The sequence below is a fragment of the Mesoplodon mirus genome (genome assembly GCF_964341445.2).
Source record: "Mesoplodon mirus genome assembly, chromosome: 15".
Lineage (NCBI taxonomy): Eukaryota > Metazoa > Chordata > Mammalia > Artiodactyla > Ziphiidae > Mesoplodon > Mesoplodon mirus.
In genome coordinates, this window is record NC_138991.1 from 32155022 (window position 1) to 32179534 (window position 24513).

The 24513-nt window shown below is 43.2% G+C and overlaps 1 protein-coding gene across 1 annotated transcript; it reads right to left on the minus strand.

The window, feature by feature from the left end:
• Positions 1–9423: 9423 nt before the first annotated feature.
• OCM2 (oncomodulin 2) lies at positions 9424–12351 on the minus strand (the record flags this gene model as incomplete). The annotated part of the gene is made up of 4 exons (XM_082645768.1): positions 12132–12351; positions 11433–11565; positions 10874–10983; positions 9424–9449 (listed from the first exon to the last, which is right to left on the minus strand). The coding sequence occupies exons 1-4, from the start codon at positions 12190–12192 to the stop codon at positions 9424–9426; spliced, it is 330 nt and encodes a 109-aa protein (XP_082501894.1). The 5' UTR covers positions 12193–12351.
• Between the last annotated feature and the right edge of the window lie 12162 nt (positions 12352–24513).

A 24513-nucleotide genomic window follows, 5' to 3' on the forward strand; every position in this document is an offset into this window, starting at 1 on the left:
TCCCTGGTAGTCCAATGGTTAGGACTTGGCACTCTCACTGCCTGGCCTGTGTTCAGTCCCTGGTTGGGTAATAAGATCCTGCAAGCCGTACTGTGCCGGGCAAGAAAAAAAAATAATTAAATGGGACTATGATTGTATGTGTAGTAGTTCCCAGCCCTTAATCATTATTCAACAAAAGATTACTGTCCTAACTTGCTTTAGTGTATGACATGCTCCTGTTAGAAAGACTTGTTTTGACATTAATAATTTTCAAAGAATTTTAGGGTAACAAAATCCCCTCTCCCCTTTTTATTCCCCCCCAAAGTCTGTCAGAACTTCTAGTATATTAAATAGATACAGAGCTACCCTGGTTGAATGTGAGAGGATTGAGACCTCAGAGTACGTCCCTCTGGCCTTTTCCAGGAGCTACCTGCCCCTCAATCTCTATCTCCCTGGGGGACCCTAAAGCACCTGCATGGGACCCTGGGGCTCCAGGGACCATAATTTGAAAACTCCAGGTTAAAGAATTCTTTCCTCTGTTTCAGAACAAATGCTGTTGGAAGAGTAGTAGAAAGAGTCCAGGGCTTAGGTTGGAACACCTGAATTTTAGTTCTGGTTTTGTCACTTACCAGTTGTATGACCTTTGACTACTCACTTAACTTCTTTGACCTCAGTTTCCTCCTCTGAAAAATGAGGATTAGTACCTGCCTCAAAGGGTTATTGCAAATATTATATTAGATGATACAAATGAAGTGCAAAGTACTATATACATGTGGTAAGATAACATTTTATAGCATTATAGCATTCTCCCCAGCATGCCTCTCCTTCCTTGATTACTTTGTCTCCTGTGCCCCGTTCAGTCAGTTGCATTGATTGCCACAGGAGAGAGATGATAAAAAAAAAACCAAACAAACCAGAATCAAAATGCTTTTAAGTTTCAAAAGCCAAGGAAGCAAGAAAGCTTAGGTAGTGATGCATCCCCCTCTCTCACAGTCCTAGGGTGTTGCCTGGGTGTGAGGTGGGAGGAGTAATGATGATAGATACTTAGATGTGTTTGGAGATCTCAGAGGAGAGAGGATGTGGATGTGTACATTGTTCCCTGTGGAGCTGGGGAGGTGGCAAGCCTTGCAGAGTTTCCCTCAGTGTCAAGCATGATGCAACAACAGTAGGGTAGCCATAGCCACGTGAGTGTCTAGGCGGTAAGTGCTACTTTGATGCAGGAAGCAACCAAATGTTTTACTTGTGCACAGAAGTAATTCAGAGAAAGCCAGACCTGAGATGCCATAAGATGAGGACAAAGAGAAGCTATCTGTGGCCTAGGTGGACCTACCACCGAAGCCCACAAGACTAGAGAGGAATGAGGATGACTCAGTGGTCACTAGTATGGACTCAGCACCAGATACTCCTTTCCCATGAAGGGCTTTGGAGTACCCACTTCCTCTCTCCAACCAGGGAAAGAAGGGTGAGGAGGAGGCTGATTGCCTTATGTCATCCTGAATTATGATTCTGTCACCCAGCATGATGGGGATTCAAAACTAAGTCCAGTTTTAGAAATAGAAAATTAGATCCTTTGCACAGAGAATTTGTGAACTCAGAAGGGGAGACAAGTTGGAGATGTAGGAGGCTCCTGAGCATCCTTTGACCCACAAATGCACTGAACGTACAGCTACACAGAGTCGCTTCATCTGAGAGAAATCCAGAAACTAGCTGAATGACTCCCACACGGAAGGTGAATGAGAAAATACCCACATCAAAATGGGCAGCAAAGTCTAAGACACACTCTTGCCATATAAGCCCTACCTCCTGCACAGCTCCATACGATTGGGAGGAAATCCCCAACTTCTAGCTTCTCCTTGAGGAGTGACGGGTTTGGACTGCACATCCAGCACCTCAACTTTTAAGAGTCTCACTGAGGGCCAGTCCCCCAAAACACTTGACTCTGAAATCCAGTGGGATTTGCATCCACCAGACCCACAGGACTATAGCAAGCAAAGGAGCAGTTCTTACTGGGCACACGAGCACGTGCAATGGCTGTTTCCCCAAGGCTCAGTGCAGAGGGAGCAGACAAAAATGCCTATCGTTCTGTCTTTCCATGGAAGGGATTTGACTGCATACTTTCCAAGCTGCTGCCTAAGGGTCTGCTTCTAATTTAGCACTCATGTAAAGTCTGACTGTGATCCTCCTGACGCCCCAAATAGCTGATGGGTGCTTTCCCTGACTTTCCCACTGGTTCACTCCAACAGTGAAACCAAGTCACCGTTTCTTCCTGGAGGACCTTGTCCATACATCTAGTGCCCCAACATTTACAGCTGCCACCCAAGTGTGGACCCCAAGTTACCTGGCTTTGACAGCCAACCAGGCTTACATTCACAAGTCCCACAGCACCACATCAAACAAAAAACAGTTTTTAAACAGATTCAAGAGCACCTCCCAGTGGCTGTACTCCTGGGCTCAGTGCAGAGGGAGTAGGCTCCTCTGGACGAATTTCACTGTCCTGTATCCTGATAGAATATCGCTAAGGAAATATTGGACTTCAACTACATGTTAGACGAGATGGCTCTAGCAGACATACACAGAACATTCCAACCAACAGCAGCAGAATAACCATTCTTAAGCACACATGAAACATTTTCCAGGACGGATCATATATTACACCACAAAATATGTTTTAATAAATTTAAGATTGAAATCCTATCAAGCATTTTTCCCAATGACAAATGGTATGAAACTAGAAGTCAGTTACAAGAAGAAAACTGGAAAATTCATAAATATGTGGAGATTAAACAACATGCTTTTGAAGAACCAATAGGTCAAAGAAGAAATCCAAAAGGGAAATTAAAAAATCTTGAGAGGGCTTCCCTGGTGGCACAGTGGTTGAGAGTCCGCCTGCCGATGCAGGGGACGCGGGTTTGTGCCCCGGTCTGGGAGGATCCCACATGCCGCGGATCAGCTGGGCCCGTGAGCCATGGCCGCTGAGCCTGCGCGTCCGGAGCCTATGCTCCGCAATGGGAGAGGCCACAACAGTGAGAGGCCCACATACCGCAAATAAATAAATAAAATAAAAATGAAAAGTCAGCCTACGGAATGGAGGAAAATATGTGCAAACCACACATCTGATAAGGGGTTAATATCCAAAATATCAAGGAATTAATACAACTCAATAGAAAAAAATAACAAAAAATGGGCAAAGGGTCTGAATAGACATCTCTCCAAAGAAGACATCCAAATGGCCAACAGGTACATGAAAAGTTACTCAACATCACTAATCAGGGGAATACAAATCAAAACTACAATAAGACATCACCTAACACCAGTCAGGTTTATTTTTAAAAAGGCAAGAGACAGTAAATGCTGGCCAGGATGTAGAGAAAAAGGAACTCTGGTGCACTATGAGTGGGAATGTAAATTGGTGCAGCCACTATGGAAAACAGTATGGAGATACCTCAAAAAGTTAAAAATAGAACTACCGTGTGATTCAGCCATTCCTCTTGTGAGTATATATCCAAAGGAAATGAAATCATTATCTAGAAGAGATGTCTGTACTCCCATGTGCATTGCAGCATGATTCACAATATCCAAGGTATGGAAACAACCTAAGTGTCCATTGATGGATGAATGAATAAACAAAATGTGGCATGTATGTACACAGAGAATATTATTCAGCCATGAGAAAAAAGGAAATCCTGCCATTTGTGACAACATGGATGAGGCTGGAGGGCATTATGCTAAGTGAAATAAGCCAGATGGAGAAAGACAAATAGTGTGTGGCATCACTTATATGTGGAAACTTTTAAAAAATAAATGGAACTCAAAGAAACAGAGTAGAATAACAATGGTTGCCAGGGACTGGGTGGTGGTGGTGAGGGAAATAGGGAGAGGCTGGTAAAAGGGTACAAACTTTCAGTTAATAAGATAAATAAGGTCTAAGGATCTAATGTAAACATGGTGACTATAGCTAATAACACTGTACTGTATAACTGAAATTTGCTAAGAAAGTAGAATTAAGTGTTTTCATAAAAAAAAGTAAATATATGAGGCAATGGATGTGTTTCTTAACTTGATGGTGGGAATCCGTTCACAATCCATGCGTATATAAAATCACCACGTTCTACACTTTAAATATATTACAATTTTAAATGTCAACTATACCTCAGTAAAGCTGAAAAAAAGAAAAAGAATTTGTGGACTCAAAATTCCAGGGGAATAAGATATAGGCACAGTTCCAGGTAAGAAGACACAGTTCCAGGGAGGGAGGTTCTAGACATGTTCTCACATATGTATGTCTCCCTACTAACAAGAAAAGTGAGCTTGTCAATGGTAGGACCCAATTGGAGTCATCCTCTTGTTCCTATTGTGCAGTGCAATGCCTGCCTTAAAGGACACAGTGTAAGTGTATTGATGGATCAGTTATGGAGGTAGGAACAGGGAGGATGGAGAAACGGACTTTCCCCCTTCATAGTTCTGTCTGCTGCATGCTGTGCAGACAGAGCTCGGGTACAGACTGATCAGACATTCTACTGAGTTCTCTCCTCCCTACGCTCATCTCAGTACTGAGCCCCAAGAGGAAACTGCTGGCTAGAGGTCTGGGTGTGATATACACCTCCAAGGCCACCTGTACAAAGAGCCACTTCCTCTCTGCTGGCAGAAATAACAGACCCATGAGTCAAGTAATCGATCTTTTCTCTGTTGACTTAGAGCCCAGAGACTGTGTCATTCAGAGGTGACCTTCATCCTGAGGGTACATCTCTCTCCTGCAGTTAAAATTGTCCTCTATCTCCGTCTCCTCCTGTGATCACCCGTAAAGGATCTTCCAAAATGTGTGATTCTTTTTATTAAAAAATGAATCCCTGGGCTTCCCTGGTGGCGCAGTGGTTGAGAGTCCGCCTGCCGATGCAGGGGATGCAGGTTCATGCCCCGGTCTGGGGAGATCCCACATGCTGCGGAGCAGCTGGGCCCGTGAGCCATGGCTGCTGAGCCTGCGCGTCCGGAGCCTGTGCTCCGCAGCGGGAGAGGCCACAACAGTGAGAGGCCCGCGTACTGCAAAAAAAAAAAAAAAGAAAAAGAAAAACCTGAAGGAAATTTGGTAAATCAGTGTTCAGTTGGAGAATGAGAACCATCTAGAAAATATATATATGTGTATTACATATAACGTAACTTTTTAGATACAAATTACAGGTATTATGCAATTATGTAGTCACGTAATATATACAGTGATATATATAAATGTATGTATTACAGGTACTATGAGCTTGTGAGGTCTGGTTCAATAGTCTCTATAAGGCTGTTGCCTTCATTTGATGCTGAAGCTTGAAATCTGCAGAGCAGACAGGAAGGGAAGATGGATGCAAAGAGGGGGAGAGTGAGGACAAACTGGAACCCCTAGGGACAGACTGGAACTCATGTCAGTCTCTCACTGCTCCCAACTCTGATGTCCTTCAGGAAAGGCTGGTGTCCTTTGTCACAGAAGGAAGCGCACCTGGAGCTGGGAGCAGAAGGAGGGCCCCGCAGCAAAGAGGGGAGCCAGCAGGTAAGCTACCCCCGCACCGACCTCTGGAGCATCAGTACCATGGCTGCTTCACTCCCATCCTCCTAATCCCAGGCAAGATGTCTCCTGCGGCCCACCCTAACCAGATACCTACAGCCTAAGCAAGATGACATATTACAAAGCAACCAGATAGTTCCTGCCAAGGTTTGGTACAGTGAGGCAGTAGGTACACAGGTGTTTGCTACATATCTGTGTAGTCTCAGATGTATGTTTGAAATACCTTACAATTTAAGGTGTGAATCCATCTACCTTCATTGTAGAACCCGTAAGAAAATGATGTCAAAATCCACCCCCTTCCAAAAAAAGTCGACTTTTTGGAACCAGTTAAAACATTATGTAAATGAATAGCCTTTCCAGTGAATAAATTAACAGGCCAGATGGAAACGATCCCGGTGATTCCAATTTCATCTGTCTTCTTAAGTGTTTGCAAAGTAATACCATACCTTAACATTAGCAGAAGAGATATAAGATAGGTTTTTGCTTGAAATCGGATTCCCGAGTACTCATTACACAAAATTAAACTGCAGTCGTTACATGGAATTAACTATGTAGCTTGTAAACCTGAACAACTAGACAAATATTTCACATCTTCACCATTTTGCTACACTTTGTTTTGGAGCTGGAAAGAACTGCGAAAACCTGTTTACGTATTTCATAGGGTGTAGAGGCTGAAGCAAGATACTAAATAACGTTTCAAATATTTTAATAATTTTCATTAGTCTCCACAATTAAGCACATTCACGAAGCTGACTTTGCGATCGTGTTCCGTTAAATTATAACTACCAAACTATAAACTAAAATTATAGTTAAGTAAAAATAGTCCAAATTAAAGCCACTGTTGCCACCCTATTTTATTAGCAATTAGGGAAAATAAGAGACACCAGGTTTTTCAGCTCTGTGACCTGCTAGGCAATCTAGGCCCTCATTTCAAAGTCAAAATAACATCATTCTACTGCTGAGAACATGCTTTCTTGAGGTGGGTTGATTGGGTGAATTCTACCTGTCTGTATTTTGTTTTCTCTAGTTACTATGCTCCCCCACTGAAAAAGCCTTCATGCTCATCTGTTGTTCTGTAATCCTACCAGCTGGAGATAACTACTGTTAACATTTTGCTATATGTCCTTTCACTTTTTTTTTCCATGAGGCACATATTGAATAGGACCCATTTAAAAATTAGTTGTTTGTACTATATTTACATGATGACTAAAACTAAGGAAATTTTTGAAAACGTTTTTTGTTTTCAAATTATACTTAACACTAAAATTTGGAAATGCTAATGTTTCTACAAAATTTCAACTTAGAAAAATAACCCCCCAAATGAAAAGTGCTAATTCACAGATATGTTCAAATGCCCAGAGCTGTTATTACCTGCATTCAGAGTAGAATACTCACCCAGAAAAATAACCCCCCAAATGAAAAGTGCTAATTCACAGATATGTTCAAATGCCCAGAGCTGTTATTACCTGCATTCAGAGTAGAATACTCACCCCCTGACCCAAACACCCCAGATGCAAACAACATAATTAAAAATTGGTATGAATCAAGACCACACAAGATTTTTGTTTCATTTAAGCATACCAGCTGACATTTTTTGGGTGTTAAATATAGAGAGATGGCTCCTTTTGATTGCTGTTTATTATCTATTGATAGAGACTGAAATTAAATTCCTAAGACTGGGTTAGAAGAATGAAAAAGTGATGTAATTGAAATGGGCAAAAATAATTTGAATTGTACTTTTGAAACAGTAGAATGAACACAATTCGTGAATAACCGACCATCATTCTGTGTATGAAAAATTTGTGGCGATTCATCCTTTTTGGCGATTCATCCATCCTCTAAGCAACTTCCCCAAGACATTCAGAACATCAGTAACATCCAATGACACAGTGTCCCCTGGGTGCTCCAAATAACCCCTCCAGTGATTATTCCCATACAGGTCCCCTCCTGAGTGACAGGAAAAAATAACAGAAATCCACGATCTTTACTAGATGCTTTGAGGCTGCCTTTGCTGCTCCAGTGGATGATGGATTGCTTAGTCAATTAAAAGCTCATAACCATTATTTAAAAGCATCATCATTCACATTGTTTCTCCGAGGCATATGGTAGCCAGAGCCCCGTGGAAAGAGGGCTACAGGATCATGCTGAGTTATTTAAAGTGTCCCCCTTCAGAACTGTTGGGATGAAGAGCCCTTAGCTGGGAAGGGCCAACAGAGTGAATGAAATATCAGGAGGATCAGAGTATCCACATTGTGCCGCGGTGAAGGCAACATGTGGATTGTTTTAGGAATCAGGGCTCTTAGGTCATCAGTACTGGCCCGGAAAGCCCTCTGCTGGTACGTGGGAGACATTGTCACATACCCAGGGAAGCTAGAGGTAGGGAGGAACTAACCCAATTCCTGCCAGGATGGCCGGGGAATGAGGAGAGCATGAAGGCGCAGGTGTGTACCGGGAGAGGGGAAAAGAGAGCCGTGACATGACACAGCTCCATTCTTTGGCTCTCCCCAAAGAGTGCTTCATTTTCAGGCTAGATTTCCCCAGTTTGACTCATCTGAAAACGACCTTTAGGAGTTTTGTCCCTTCAACGTGACTTAATATTCTTCAAATCTTCAAATCGGTACACTTTCAAATGTCTAATAGCCTCATTCTAAAGCGGCGATATTGAAATCAGGTTTGTGCTTTTATTTTCCTGATTCCTATTAAAATAAATACACGGTTATTAAATTTAACAGTATTGACCCCTGTCCCCCTAAAATCATCTTGAGGCCCCCTTGTGGTACATGTCCCACACTTTGAAAAGCTGCTCTGCCACAACCCTCCAAAAAACAGGAGTTCAGAGTTGCTAAGCTACTCAGCAGGATGGCAGCAAACCCAGGAGAGGCCCCCAGGGCGTTGTTAACTTCTGTGTCGGGGTAAAAAGTGCGAGCTTTTAAACGAGCTCCCGGGAAGATGCCTTGCTTCCTCCCAGGAGTCCTCAACCCGGGGGTCAGCCCAAGAGAACAGCTTGAACCTGCCACCTGGAAATCAGCCTAATGAGAATTTCCTGGCTTGAGATTGCCCCACCCTAATGAAAGTCCTGTAATGGGACCCTGAGGCTCGCCTCAAATGTTCGGGCAATTCTGGGTGTAATTGGCTCAGGTGGTATCAAATAAGAGCCAGGAAAGTAGTGGCTGAGAAAGTGGAGAGGGGGAGGGAGAACTGGGGGAGTGGGGGAGGGAAAGGGGGAGGGAAAGGGAGGGGGAGGGGGGAGACAGGAGAACGGGTCAGAGCCGGCAAGTGTCTGATAGCTTGTTTTTCTAAGAAAAAAAAAGGCTGGAAAATATGTCTGCCTGTCTCAACCAGCATAGCAAGTCTCCTTAGCTTTAGGGCCACGGTAGCCTCGCACTTCTTCCTGTCTTGTACTGTTTGCTTTAACTTAAATCTCGCTTATGGCAATCTAACACCCAGTAGCAGAAAACACATAAGCAAGCATGACTTTCTGCTGGCTAAAATCTCTTCATAGGCATTTCAGACTCAGATAAATCGCTGAGAAAACCCTAGCCTGACGCCTGGTAAGACCAGAATTCTTCCTAAAAGCCTTCGGTCTCCAAGTTACTTTCATCCCTCTACCTCTCGAAGGAAAAAAACCACACCCACACATCAGCAGATGATGAGAAAGGTGTCTTTATTGGATGATTTTTTTAAAAGGCATTTTTTGTCTTCTGAGGATCTTACAGGAGTCATCAGGGCATACCCACCACCAAAAAGTCACGGATGACTGTCTTATGACCTAACTAAAACAATGGGCAAATTGCAGAAGCATTTTGGGGGAAATAAATAAATTAGGGGGAGGATGCGGGGTGTCCCAGTTCCTGGGGCTTTGGAGGCCTTCCAGCTGATTCTATCTCCATAGTCTGGGCCCTTTAAGAATGTACCATTTCCTGGAATTCTAGAACAGAAGAGGTGAGAACAGGGTCAGCGAGGATGGCTTGGTACTTTACAGACGTGCTATGGCCAGTGAGAGTTCTGAAGAGGAAAGGGAATGAAGCTGATTGTCAGATGATGGGCATGGCCCCCTCCAAGGGCACAAAAGGAAGAAAAGGTGTCACTGCCCACTGGTCCTGACAGTCTGCAGCATTCCATCTTCCTGCCTAATCTAACAAACATCTTTAGTTTTTTGATAAGAGCCCCTTGTGTTAGAATTTGCCAACCCAGTTTATTTCTCTCTGACAATGAGTGAATTCAGTATAGTGGCCCATAACAATCTGCTCACTCAACCTTTTGTCTGGTCAATTCAGGACAGAAATGGGAGGTTTTCTTTTTCTATTAAGTAGCTATGTATTGCATATTTAGGAAACATTTAATAGAGCGGGACTTTGAACTAACTTTTCTTTACTGAACCCTAACCTTACCCCCCAAATTTATATTACTAAAAGATAATAATAATAATAATAAGGTGTGGATGCTACAGACTAAAATTGAAAACTGGGGATTTGCTTTATATTTATCGGTAAGCTTTGCTTATTTGGAAGTCTTTCATGGTTAGGTTTAAATAAATCAACTTTCCCTTACCTAAGTTATTTTTCTGACCTATCTATACAAGGTGCGTTAAGTCTCATGTAGTAAGTTATAGTGGTATCATTTTGAATAGATTTTTTAAATGAGGATCTAAAGTAGCAGTTTTACATTTTAATTAGTACCACCATAAGAACCACACATAAGTTCTCCTGGGTTGACATGCACAAAGGTGAAAATCATGTAAGCAACCTGACAAAATCAGATAAACATAGTCCTACAGCCATGCAATTATGCTAAAGTTTGAATATAAGGCTCTGCATACAGAAGACTGCATAAATGATGATTGATTTATTTGTTCTCTAATATTTCGGGCTACTGTCCAATAAAACGTATTTGTTTAACCCCTTGAAAGCTAAGAGGCTTTCCTACTCAAGTCAGTAGACTCTTTAGCATGAGACATACTTGAGAATGTCAGTCCTTCCCTTATTCAGAGAGACTCACATCCCACTGGTGGAGATTTCTTACATTATTTTCAAGGTGCATTAGGGTGTCTTGCACATAATTGGCCAGGAAAGTAGCTAGTACCCTGGTCAGGTGAAGAGTATTTTCTGGTTCATAGACAGTGACCAGTGGGACCAGCTTCTATGGTACATCCCCAGGAATCATGCCAGAGTCTTGACATACATCATTTGCATCCTCACTTTAGTTCTATTTTGCAGATGAGAAGACTGAGGCTCAGCAAGGTTAAGAAAGGGGGATTTTAACCCATATCCGTCTGATCTCATGGCCTAAGCTCCCTGCCCCAGATGCTGCCTGAGCTAAAGTCTCTTATGTTGTGTACAGGTGTGAACATACCATCAGCCCCAATTTTCCCGTCTCCATCATTATCTGCAGCCGCCATCAAGGACTTGGTTTCTGACTCGGTCAGTTCTCTAGCACCACTCTCAAACTTCTGGAGGAAAAACCTACAAGATAATAAAGATTTTTGAAAACCCACACACATTTCTATGCTTACCCCTTTCTCTTGAAGCAAACTGTCTGTTCCAACAGTTGCAATAATCAGTCAAGATCTTAGCAGGCAAAGGCTTCCTTCATTGTAGAGACGAACGGTGGGCATTTTGTTTTAAAACATCTTTCCAGAATTTTGTTATAAGTCTGTTTGCCCAAGAAAACCTCTAAGACTAATGAATTTTTGCACCCACAGTCTTTGGTGCCCATGTTTAGTATTTTGCATGGGTAGATATGTGGCCCACCGACTCATGTTCTTCCCTTTCATGAGAATCTGCTGAGTGTCCAGCATCAATGTCCAGCATCAAGGCTGGACACTGAAGGATACTTAGGGGGCTGGCCCCCACTACACCCCAGCCCCAGCTAGCATTGTTGGGGTGCCAGACGGGCTTAGGACAAAGCTTACTTCAGCTCTTCTTCATCCAGGTACCCACTCTGGTCGTTGTCTATGAAACGAAAAACATCCTTCACCTGACTGGCTGACATCTTGGCGAGGCCCGATGTCTGGAAGAATTTTTGGGGTTCAAAAGTATCCGGGTCTGAAGAACAGAGAATGGGTTATTCTGATGCTCACTGGATTGCATTCTGTCTTTGGGCCAAAGTGCTGAAAACATAGGTTATTAAACATACTACTTTTCATAATAGCATTGAGCTACAGGGACCGAGATTTTGAAGCAGCCAAGACTGGATGGCTTTGTGCTCTCATCTCCTTTCCCCCTTCCCAGCTTTCCCTCTCCACTTGACTTTGTCCGTCTCCCCTTCTCTCGCCTTCTCTCCTCTGTGCCTCCCCCTGCTCTTTTTACTGGCTGTGTATCCAAGACGCCAGCACCACTGGTCTAGTTGGTGGGAGAAATGCAATCATGAGATTCAAACAGGCTACATGGCATCCACCGATTCCTCTTTTTCACATTTAGTAAGTTTCTTTCACCTTACAGAAATGTGATCATATGTTCAGATCTCATATTTTTATCACTGTAGTTATCTAGTTAATAAGTTTTTCTCTGATCCCATGAATTTTCAGCAAAGTTCACATTTTAATTTTTGTAGCTTTTCGGGAGGTAGAGGTCCGTGAGAGAAACCCACCCCTGCCTTGTTTCCGCTTTACCTTGGCACTCCTGCAGGGCTGCTGCAATGTCATCAGCACTAAGGACATCTGTGATGCTCATTTTCCACCTGTTCACACAGAATAAACAAGATGTGGTGAATGGCAAGCAGAAACATGCACGTCTGGGGGGACTACACCCCCCCACACCCCCAGGCCCACAGAAAATGCAAATTTGTTGAAAAATTTTTAAATGTGATAAGCATAGTATTGTATTAAGAGCTGGGACAGAATATCCAAATAAAAAAACAAATATCGAGAAGATCCCAGTCCCCTGTGTCTCAGTGCCCTCTCCTGAATGGAGTTAAAGATGAACTTTAAAAATACAACCTAAAGAACAATTCGATTCTGTTTTCTTGTAAAAATTATAATTACATCATCGACCACTTACATAGGCATCTACAAACCATTCAGAAGTAAACCGTGTTACAAATACAATAGCATTTTAACACACCAGCCAGAGAAATGCAGTGTTGCAAATTCCATTTAGGGAAGGATAGAGCTTGGGCTGCTTGCAGACCTTCTATGGAAGGGTTGCTATCTGTCCTGAAGGATGGGAATCAGAGACATCAAAAAACGCATCTACCAGAGATCAAAATCCATCCATGTGTCAATTCCATGGGAAAAGAGAATCTGAGCACAGCATGCACCAACCTAATATAAATGCGTGTAAGAAAGAAGAGTCTGGGGTCTGGTAGGCCCACCAGCTACTCACCGTTTTAGATTTTCCTCTAAGAAGAATCAGGGAAAAGAGTTGAAAGAGCCAAAAAAAAAAAAAAAAAAAAACCAGATGCGGTTTTGCTACCTTACTGACCTACCTTATATAGGATTGAAAAAGCGATAGTAAGAACCTCTCAGATTTCCTTTTCAAGGATCAGGTGGACGTAGCTCAGATGTCTTGCTTTACTAATTAAACCTCTTTTTTTTTTCTATTTATATCTCAAGGGAATGTGGGTGGGAACAACCAATTTTCAAAAAGAAACCTCAACAATCCTTAACGAAGTTTTCGATTCTGCAAACCAACCCTGCTAGCAAAGTGTAAAGGCACCAGAGGCCTGGTAAAGAGGAGACAGTGGTTGAAGAGAGGTAAACACATCTGGGGGTGCTCTGTAAACTGAAAAGTGCCCCCCAGATGTTAGAAGCTGCTGCCAGAGGCAGGCCTGTGGTCAGCCTCTGAAACTGTGGACACGTGAGACCGACCTCAGTCTAAGCCTGACAGACTCGAAATCAGTGTCACATGGATACGAAGGACTTGTCCAGCCCAGGGGATGGCACTGGTTAGATGACTTTCCAAAAAAGTCTTGACTTTGGTTTTTCTCAGCTATATCTTTTTTTTTTTTTTTTTTTGCAGTACGCAGGCCTCTCACTGTTGTGGCCTCTCCCGTTGTGGAGCACAGGCTCCGGACGCTCAGGCTCAGCGGCCATGGCTCACAGGCCCAGCCGCTCTGCGGCATGTGGGATCTTACCGGACCAGGGCACGAACCTATGTCCCCTGCATCAGCAGGCGGACTCTCAATCACTGCGCCACCAGGGAAGCCCTCAGCTATATCTTTTATTATTATTATTAAAGTATAGTTGATTTACAGTGTGTTAATTTCTGCTGAACAGCAAAGTGATTCAGTTATACACATACATACATTCATTTTTAAAATATTCTTTTCCATTATGGTTTATCATAGGATACTGAATCTAGTTCTCTGTGCCATACAGTAGGACCTTGTCAGTTATCCATTCTACGTATAAAAGCTTACATCTGCTCATCCCAACCTCCCACTCCATCCCTCCCCCAACCTCCTCCCCCTTGGCAACCATAAGTCTGTTCTCTATGTCTGTGATCCTGTTTCTGTTCTGTAGATAGGTTCATTTGTGTCATATTTTAGATTCCACATATAAGTGATATCATATGGTATTTGTCTTTCTCTTTCTGACTTCACTTAGTATGATAATCTCTAGTTGCATCCATGTTGCTCTCAGCTACATCTTAAATTGCACACACTAAAAAGGCAAAAAGGAAAACAACCAACCATTCCCAACCCCATAGGTAAAATTTGCAGAAAATATATGAGGCCAGGACTTGGGACCTCATGATTTGTTTTTGTTTGTTTGTTTGTTTTTACTTTCAGCAAACATTTATAGAGTCTCTATGTGGCCATCACTGTGCTAGACTCTTTTTTAAAAATTGTGGTAAAAAAACACATAACATAAAATTTACCATCTCACCCATTTTTAAGTGTACACACCATATAGTAGCATTAACTACATGTACATGGTTGGACAACAAATCTCTAGAACTTTTTCATCTGACAAAACCGATCTCTATACCCATTGAACAAGAAATCCCCATTTCCCCTCCCTGAGCCCCTGGCGACCACCATGCTACTTTCTGTCTCTAAGAGTTAGACTACTTTAGATGCCCCTTAGAAGTGGAATCGTGCAGTATTTGTCTTTCTGTGACTGGTTTCTTTCACTTAGCAAAATGCCCTCAAGCTTCATCCATGTGGTAGCATATGACAGGATTTCCTTCTTTTTTTAAGGCTGAATTCAAGTTTTTTAAAAGTCAAAACTGATCCCATGTTGCAAACAGAATTATTCAGTGGTTTTTTAGAGAAGGGCCTCAGATTCTTCCCCGGGGGTACAACCTGGATAGTCATCTTCAATTTGATCCCAGATATATTTCCCTACCCCCATCCCTGCTCTGTACTTTTGCTAGTATCATCAATGAAAAGTTTCTCTCAGGAACATCTACAGCATTATTTTTGCATTTTATAAGGTTTTTATTTTTTTATTGAAATATAGTTGACTTACAATGTTGTGTTAGTTTCAGGTATATAGCAAAGTGATTCGGTCTTATATACATATATATATATATATATATATATATATATATTCATATATATATATATTCTTTTTCAGATTCTTTTCCTTGTTGGTTATCAATTTCATATATATTATTGTGTATATGTTAATCCCAAATGCCTAACTTATCCCTCCCCACCTTTCCCCTTTGGTAACCATCAGTTTGTTTTCTATGTCCCTACAGCATTTCTTAAATTACCAAACCTCAGGTCAGCACCATTTCTGTCTTGCCCACATGATGTTGCCCCAATGCCTAGTACATGCCAGACCTCGTTAGGTACTCGGAAATTATTTGATGAATAGATATATAAAAACAGCAAAAAAGAACTTGAAAACAAGATTACCAGCCAGCATCCACTTGCCCAGCCTTTAAAAAAACAGTTTCTGAAAATAAGTCTCAAGAAATTAGGTTGCTGACATTAAGTTGCCATAGAAACTGGCTGAGTCCTTTCTGTGGAAAGGTTTACAACTGTCCACAGAGATAAAGACATTTTTTAAAATCTGCTCATTTAAATGAAAACAGTATATGGGTTAAACCAAGACACTTTAGATTTTCATGCTGTTTTTCTGATAGAAACTAAAGATAACAGAGACCCAGTAAACATGATGTCTGAATCAACAGTGTAACTAGGATCCTGACTTGAATTCCACCATGTGCAATCTGGGGGTTAAAATGTTGACTCATACAGAAGGACAAACAGTCTGTGATTTCACTAATATGAGGTCCCTGGAGGAGTCAAAATCATGGAGACAGAAAGTAGAAGGTGGGGGCGGGGTGGGGGGGGAGTTAGTGTTTAATGAGGACAGAGATTCCGTTTTGGGAGGATGAAAACGTTCTGGAGATGGATGGTGGGGACGGTTGCACAGCAGTGTGAGTGTACTTAAAGCCACAGAACTATACACTTAAAATGGTTAAAATGGTAATGTTTGTTATGAGTATTTTACTGCAGTAAAAATGTTGATTCAGTAATCTTCCTTATTTTGGCCACCAACTCACAGCTGCTCTGGGGAAAGAGTAGAAGGAAGCTTTAGAAGTAGAAGACCTTAATTTGAGCCCAGATCTGTCCTTTATTAGTTGTGTAACTCTGGGTCCCAATTTCCTCTTGTGGGAAATAGGGGTAATTCAAGTGTCTGCTCCGTCAAGTTCCCTGGGTTCTTTTGAGGATCAAGGGACCAAGTGCAGGTCTGCAAGTGTCCAGAGAGGTCTCAGAGTCCCCTGTTGAATCCCACCCCTGTCCTGGGATTGCAAGAGTATTTCATTTGTGTATGCATTCCACTCGGTTGGTAGGGACTTCCCAGAGTGGAAGGAATGGATGCCTGGGTCGACTAGCAATGTCTGCAGTGGGGAAGCCCGGCAGCAGGAAGCAGGGAACTTGGCGATTCTGGCCAGGCTGTGTATTTGGACTTTGCTACTGCCAAGGGCCCTGGACTCTGAGATCACACTTCTGTCTCGGATATTTGATGCTGTCCCCAGTCACCTGTTTCAATCCAAATCCCTGGTGTGCCTCTTAATCTTTCAGACTTCCTCTACTCTGAGCCCACACACCTGCTGATTGTGTAGCTCTGTGATGTCGTCTTTCCAGCCACACTGGCCTGACCCATCTCCTGACCCACTGGCCTCTCGGAGATGTCATCACTGCCTATGCCCAACCCCAGCTGCCTTGCTGGTGACTAATTTCCTAGAAGTGTCTGAGGCTTTTTCAGTGTTTATGACGCTGTAGATAAAAGCACAGCTGACCTACTTCCATACTCTCTCAATGGATGTCACATTCTAACGTTTCTCAACTTCATCTTCTCTCCATGCCCCACTGTCACCATCCTAGTCCAAGCCACCATCATCTCTTTGGGGAATAATTGCAGTGAACTCCTAACTGGCCAAGCCTCATCCACTTGGGTTCCCCTTCCAACCTAACTGGGTGGACCTTTCTAAAAACCCACCTGTGTTAGTTTCCTAGGGCTGCTGTAACAGACTGAGTGACAAAATCTGTTGTCTCAAGTTCTGGAGGCCAGAAGCCCAAATCAAGGTGACAGCAGAGCCATGCTCCCTCTGAAAGTCTCTGTGGGAGGATCCGTCCCTGCCTCTGCCAGCTTCTGGTTTTGCTGGCAGTCCTCAGCATTCCTTGGCTTGTAGCTGCATCACTACAGTCTCTGCCTCTATCATCATCACATGGCCATCTTCTCCATTTGTGTCCTCTTCTTAGAGGGACACCAGTCATAATGGATTGTGTTCACCCTACTTTAGTATGACCTCATCTTAACTAATTACATCTGCAATGACCTTATTTCTAAATAAGGTCACATTTTGAGGGATGGGGATTAGGACTTCAGCATATCTTTTGTGGGGGGCACACGATTCAACCTATAACTTCAAGCATATGGCTCCCCATCCCTCTCTCCCGCCTCTGCCGCTAAACCACAAGTCCTTCACTGGGTTCCACTTGCTCTTGGAATAAAGACAGAAGTCCTTCCCATGGCCCTGAAGGCCCTGCCTGATCTGTCCCCTGAGGACTTCTCCAGCCTCATCTCACACTGTCTCCCGCTTCAGTCCCTCGAGTTACCTTTCCGCCATCCATGGCCTCTTTGTACTGTTGACTTTACCTGAAAACTCTTCTCCTTCTTCTCACCATAGATGTCTCATACACAGCCCTTATATCTCTGCTCAAGTGTCACTTCTTCCAGGAAGCCTTCCTTGACTCCCAGACCAGGTCAGACCCCCCACTTCACAGGCAGTTGAACCACCATGCTTCTCTCTTATAGCAAAATCACAGCTGCACGGTCCCACTTGCTGTGATTGCTTGAATAGTGTCTCTCTGCCCACTGGCCAGTAAGACGCACGAGGGCACGGGCAGGGGCTGTGTTTATTCAACTCTGTTTCCCCATGTGGACACAAACAAAGACCAACCAAATGAGAACATGCAAGGGCTATTTATTCAGAGCATCCTGAGGCAAGGGAGTCGATCACCATCACTTGTGTTTGGCAGAGCCCCGAAGGCAGGCAGAGGAGCAGGAAAGCTTTATTTTATTTTATTTTTTATAAATTTATTTATTTATTTTTGGCTGCATTGGGTCTTGGTTGCTGCACGCAGGCTTTCTCTAGTTGCAGCGAGCAGGGGCTGCTCTTTGTTGCGGTGGGCGGGCTTCTCATTGAGGTGGCTTCTCTTGTTGCGGAGCATGGGTTCTAGGTGTGAGGGCTTCAGTAGTTGTGGCACACGGGCTCAGTAGTTGTGGCTCTCAGGCTCTAGAGTGCAGGCTCAGTAGTTGTGGCGCACGGGCTTAGTTGCTCCGCGGCATGTGGGATCTTCCTGGACCAGGGCTCAAACCCATGTCCCCTCCATTGACAGGCGGATTCTTAATCACTGTGCCACCAGGGAGCCCAGGAAAGCTTTATAGTGGAAAAAAAAAGGAAGGCTCAGATATGCTCTGATAGGAGGCTGTCAGCGGGGAAGCCAGAGGCAGGCTAGTAGAAGCTGGACATCCTATGTGAGTATGTCAGGGAGTGTATTTGGCTTTCTCTGATTGGTCCTAAGTTGGAAGCAGGAACCAAAATGAGGGGAGCTGTCAGTTATTAGTCAAGTCCGCATTGTTTTGGGCCGACTGTTACAGGGGTTAGTTTGGCTTCCTGGATTACTTGCTGGAGATAGTGTTCTGACTTCCTACAACTCTGACTTATAGGCTGGTTTCCTGAGTGGTGGCTCAGAGTTCTGTTTTCACATGTGCTCTGACCATTGTCCATTTTTATTTTTTGTTTTTTTATTTTTTTATTTTTTTCAGTGGTACGCGGGCCTCTCACTGTTGTGGCCTCTCCCGTTGCAGAGCACAGGCTCCGGACGCGCAGGCTCAGCGGCCATGGCTCACGGGCCTAGCCGCTCCGCGGCATGTGGGATCTTCCTGGACTGGGGCACGAACCCCCAGCATCGGCAGGCGGACTCTCAACCACTGCGCCAACAGGGAAGCCCCGGAAGCCCTCCATTTTTATATTCAGTCTCTCACCAGCACCTTCCTTGTCACATTGTAAATATTCAGTAAATACGTTGGAATGAATGGACTTGAGCAGGTCTCTTATTCTGAGCCTCAATTTCCCCCTTTTATAGTGGAGATAATAATACAACCTACTCCATACATAGGTTGTTGACAGGTAATCCAGGTGAAGCACCTGGCATTGGGCCAGGCACTCAGTGAATGAGGAATAAATGGTGGCCATTGTTGTTGCCCTTATTGCTGTTTTAAAACAAAGACATTCCAGGCAAAACTCATCCAAAGCGCTAGAAAAGGAGAGGACAGTAACTGGGGGTTAGGAGACCTTGGAGTGTTGGTTCTTGATCTGGGTGCTGGTTACATGGGTGTGTTTACTTTATAGAAATGCATTGAGCACTTTTCTGTACCTGTGTTATAGTTCAATAGAAAGTTTACTTTTAAAAAGTGGTTGTGGGACTTTCCCAGTGGCGCAGTGGTTAAGAATCCGCCTGCCAATGCAAGGGACATGGGTTCAATCCCTGGTCCGGGAAGATGCCACATGCTGCAAGCAACTAAGCCACGAGCACAGCTACTGAGCCTGTGCTCTAGAGCCCACAAGCCACAACTACTGAGCCCATGCGCTGCAACTATTGAAGTCCGTGTGCTCTAGGGCATGTGTGCTGCAACTACTGAGCCCACGTGCTGCAACTACTGAAGCCCGTGCAACTAGAACCCATGCTCCGCAACAAGAGAAGCCACCACATTGAGAAGCCCACGCAACGAAGAATAGCCCCTGCTTGCCACAACTAGAGAAAGCCCGCGCACAGCAACAAACACCCAATGCAGCCAAAAAAAAAAAAAAAAAAGTGGTTGCTACTCCCCCAAGGTTGAGCAGAGAAGGACAGAGGGTCCTGCCCTGTGACTTTGGCCTTGAGGCGTGGTTGGGTGGAGGAGGTGAGATCAGGCGTGGCCGGCTGCAGCCTCTCTCTGTCCTCTGGGCTGAACGATCGTGGGGTTCTGTGGACTTCCACCAGAGGAGACCCAGACGCTGAGCTGGGGTGCTTCCTATGTTCATAGCAGGGCTGTGATGAGAGATGCTTAACCAGAACCAGGCTGTACCCTCTGAATGAGGAAAATTACCTCAGAGCTCAGAAAGAGAAGTCATTCTGGCCCTAAAGGGGATCAGAATATGCTGCCCAAAAATATGCCACTTGGACTACTTTGGGCTGAAGACAATTGAGAAACAACAAATGCAAGAAGGGTTCTCTTCTCTGCCCTTATCTGCCTAAAGCAGGTTATAAATTTCCTGCAAGAAAAGTGCTTTTCCTGTACCAGGAAAGGGAGAGCAACTCATCACTGGAGGTGGAGAGTTGACGCCAGGATGAGTCTGCATAAACAGTCCTTTCTAAAAGAACCCTTATCTTCCGTTAGTTCCCCATGTATTTCCTAGTCACTTCCCCATGATCTATCACCCCCAGAAGCCCAAACCTCCCTTCCTTTGTCTAGTCACTTCTCCAGAATTTATCATCCTTCGTTAAAATGGTATGTAAGCCCCCAAGTTTAATTGCTTCTTTTTTCTTTTTAAACATCCTTATTAGAATATAATTGCTTTACAATGGTGCATCAGTTTCTGCTTTATAACAAAGTGAATCAGTTATACATATACATACACTTCCCTCTTGCATCTCCCTCCCTCACACCCTCCCTATCCCACCCCTCTAGGTGGTCACAAAGCACTGAGCTGATCTCCCTGTGCTATGCGGCTGCTTCCCACTAGCTATCTGTTTTACATTTGGTAGTGTATATATGTCCATGCCACTATCTCACTTTGTCCCAGCTTACCCTTCCCCCTCCCTGTATCCTCAAGTCCATTCTCTAGTAGGTCTGCATCTTCTCTCCTCTCAACTCCCATGCAGGAAAAATAAAATTGTACCTTTTCTCCTGTTAACCTGTCTTTTGTCAGTTTAATTCACAGGCTCCATGAACTGAACCTAAGAGATTGGAGGAAAAGTTTTTTTCCTCCCTGACTGCTGCCTTCATCTCATCACTCTGTATTTTTTTTTTCTTGAGAGCACTTACCATGGTCTGAAATTATCTGGTTTACTTCTTTGTTTGCTTGGAATCTGCTGAAAAGTAGGGACTGTATGTGTGTCCTGTTCACCCTCAATCCTCACGGTCTGGCACTTACTAGCACCAGGGGTCCCTGCAGTGGAGGACAGAGGGCCTGGCCTCATCTGGGAGACGTGAGTAGTCGTAAGGTGGATCAGGTGGGAGTCTGAAGTCTTACTTAAACAGTGGCCAGTGTGGTTGAAAACATCCCTCATGCTTTGTCATTCCCCATCTAGTCTAAGGGAGTCTCCAATGTCTTGCAGGACTGTGGCAAATTTGAGGACATTAAGAGCTGAGATTCTTAAATGTTGGTGATTAAATTCCAAGGCCCATGGGAAAGCAACTCCTGAGTGACAAGTTAGAAAACCTGAAAAAAATCTGAATTTCAACATCTAGCTGATGCCTCTGTACAGTGATATGGGTGGAAATCTAGAGTTACCCACCTGTTCCCCTTGATAATTCACTTCAGACCCAGGGTCATGTGTGGGCTGGACCTGTTTCCTTAGGGGGAATTTCTTTTTTTTAAATTGAAGTAGAGTTGATTTACAATATTGTGTTAATTTCTGCTGTACAGCAAAGTAATTCAGTTATACATACATATATTCTTTTTTTTAAATATTCTTTTCCATTATGGTTTATCATAGGATATTGAATATTGTTCTCTGTGTTATACAGTAGGATCTTGTTGTTTTTCCATCCTGTACATAATAGTTTGCATCTGCTAACCCCAACCTCCCAGTCCACTCCTCCCCCACCCCCCTTCCCTTTGGCAACCACCAGTCTGTTCTCTATGTCCAGGAGTCTGTTTCTGTTTTGTAGATAAGTTCATTTGTGTCATATTTTAGATTCCAAATATAAGTGATATCATGTGGTATTTGTCTTTCTCTTTCTGACTTACTTCACTTAGTAAGATAATCTCTAGTTGCATCCATGTTGCTGCAAACGGCATTATTTCGTTCTTTTTTATGACTGAGTAGTATTCCATTGTATATATGTACTTAGGGGGAATTTCTAAGGGCAAGACAGGATACAGTACTTTAAGATATGATAATGTTAGGATAGCTTGACTTAGCATAACATGTATCTGGACTACACTTAGGGTAGTAAGCACTCATATGATACCTGGCTAGGCTGGGGCACTTTCAGTAAATGAATGAACAAGCCACTAGCCTGGCTTACATGCACTCTGTGTGTGTGTGTGTGTGAAGGTTAAATACAGAAAGAGAAGAAGAAGAAGGGGAGGAGCAGGGAGAATGGAGAAGAGAGAAGAGAAGGAAACACGGGCCCTCCTGTCACTTCAGCTTGGGGGGACTTGTAACTAAACATCCACTCGCCTGGCTGACACTTCTCAGGTCCCAGGAAAATGCTTCTTCACATCTCTTGCTCTGTGTCCTCAAAACAAAAGACAACTGTGTCTGAAGATGTGGAGGCTGTGCCTCTCCGATCCCAGAGACAGGGGATGAGGGAAGATTTGAGTGGCGGGAACCTTAGGAAACAAACAAACAATACAAAATTAAGTCATCAAATCCTTTTTCTCAGATACGGTGAATATGATAGATTCTCATATAACAAAGTATTGTTTCCTGGTAGTGCTAAATGTCTATTTTTTTCCTTTGCTTGGTGTTTTAATTTGTATTATAGTTATAGTTAATTTGTATGGTTTAGTTCCAGAGGTATTCACAGAGCAGCTTGTTAGTTACAACAATTGCACATGGCGACTAGGAAAATTTGCAGTATTAAACAACTCATGTTATTTTTGATTTGTGTACATATAGGTCTAGGTGTAACATGAGAGAAGTGTTATATAAATTTTTTATGTTGGCAACGAGTTAGACATTGAATATTAGAATTGTGAACTGTCATGTTTAGAAAAATTTAGCAAGGTTTAATGAAATTCAGTGAATATTTTAAAACATTAAAAACTTTCATTTTATTTAAATCATTTTGATTAAAAATTTTGGATTTCCTTAACTATAATTCATAGTTTACCTTTTATTTGTAATAGCTGACTTTGAATGCTTTAGAAGAAAACAAGTTTGTGAAAACATACAAAAATAATTTTGATTTTTAAATTTTTTACCTTTAATATGCATTTTTGATGAAAATATATTCAAATGTCATACTTTGAATACAGTTTCATTTTATTATTTATTCTTTATTTATATTTGGCTGTGTTGGGTCTTCATTGCTGCGTGCGGGCTTTCTCTAGCTGCGGCAAGTGGGAGCTACTCTTCATTGTGGTGCATGGGCTTCTCATTGCAGTGGCCTCTCTTGTTGCGGAGCACAGGCTCTAGGCATGTGGGCTTTACTGGTTGTGGCACGAGGGCTCAGTAGTTGTGGCTCGCAGGCTCTAGAGCGCAGGGTCAGTAGTTGTGGCACATGGGCTTAGTTGCTCCACAGCATGTGGGATCTTCCTGGACCAGGGATTGAACCTGTGTCCCCTGCATTGGCAGGCCGATTCTTAACCACTGCACCACCAGAAAAGTCCCTACAGCTACATTTTATTTTTTAGTCCTTGAGCTCATTATTGACAGTAGAACATTAATTATGTGAAACTTTTATGATATCATTACATAGTTTTTGCTAAAAAGAAGGGAAGAAAAACAAATTCTACAATTTAAAATACAATAATTTATGAATTATGTACATCATTGTTTTTTGTTTTTGTTTTTGGTCGCACCACATGACATGCAGGATCTTAGTTTCCCGACCAGGGATTGAACCGGTGCCCCCTGCAGTGGAAGTGTGGCATCCTAACCACTAGACTGCCAGGCAATTCCCCTAATTGGGTGAGGTTTTTTTTGTTTTCATCATTGTTTTATTATTCATCCAAACATTGTTGACCCGGCAATACTGACATATAAAATAATAAAAGCTACTCATTTTTTATATTTTGCCTATTTTGTTCATGCAAAAAGCCGTACACAGCCTATCCACTTAAAGTGTGTGTGAAGCACTTATGTATCTCACGTCTCAGAACATTCCTGAAAGACAGGTATTGATGCTTCCTTATAGATGAGGAAACTAAGCTGAATTCCAGAGAATGTGCCAGTCCTCAGCTTCCTGCTGAAATCTTCCTGGTTCCCTGCTCTTTCTACAGTTTCTGGACTAACTGCTTAATTTTGTAAGACACAGAGAGCAGAGTCCCAGTGAGATGATTGTCATTAGGAAGGGCCTGCCCTGGCCCCAGTCAGTGGAGAGGCTGCTATGAGAATGTATAAAGAATTCTGCAGATGTCAATCGCCTCTGCCAAAAATGTTAGAAAAAAACAAAGAAGCCATAGCTGTGGTTCAGTTGCTATGAGAAGGCATTTGTCAAGGTTGGAGCACAGCACGATGTACTCTAATGCTTCTTTGCATCACTTGTAATTCACACATATGGTGCGTGGGCCTCTGTACTGTCACCCTGGGCCAGCAAATGCCAGGGCCGGGAGCGAGGGCAAGAATATTTGGAGAGGGAAGGATGG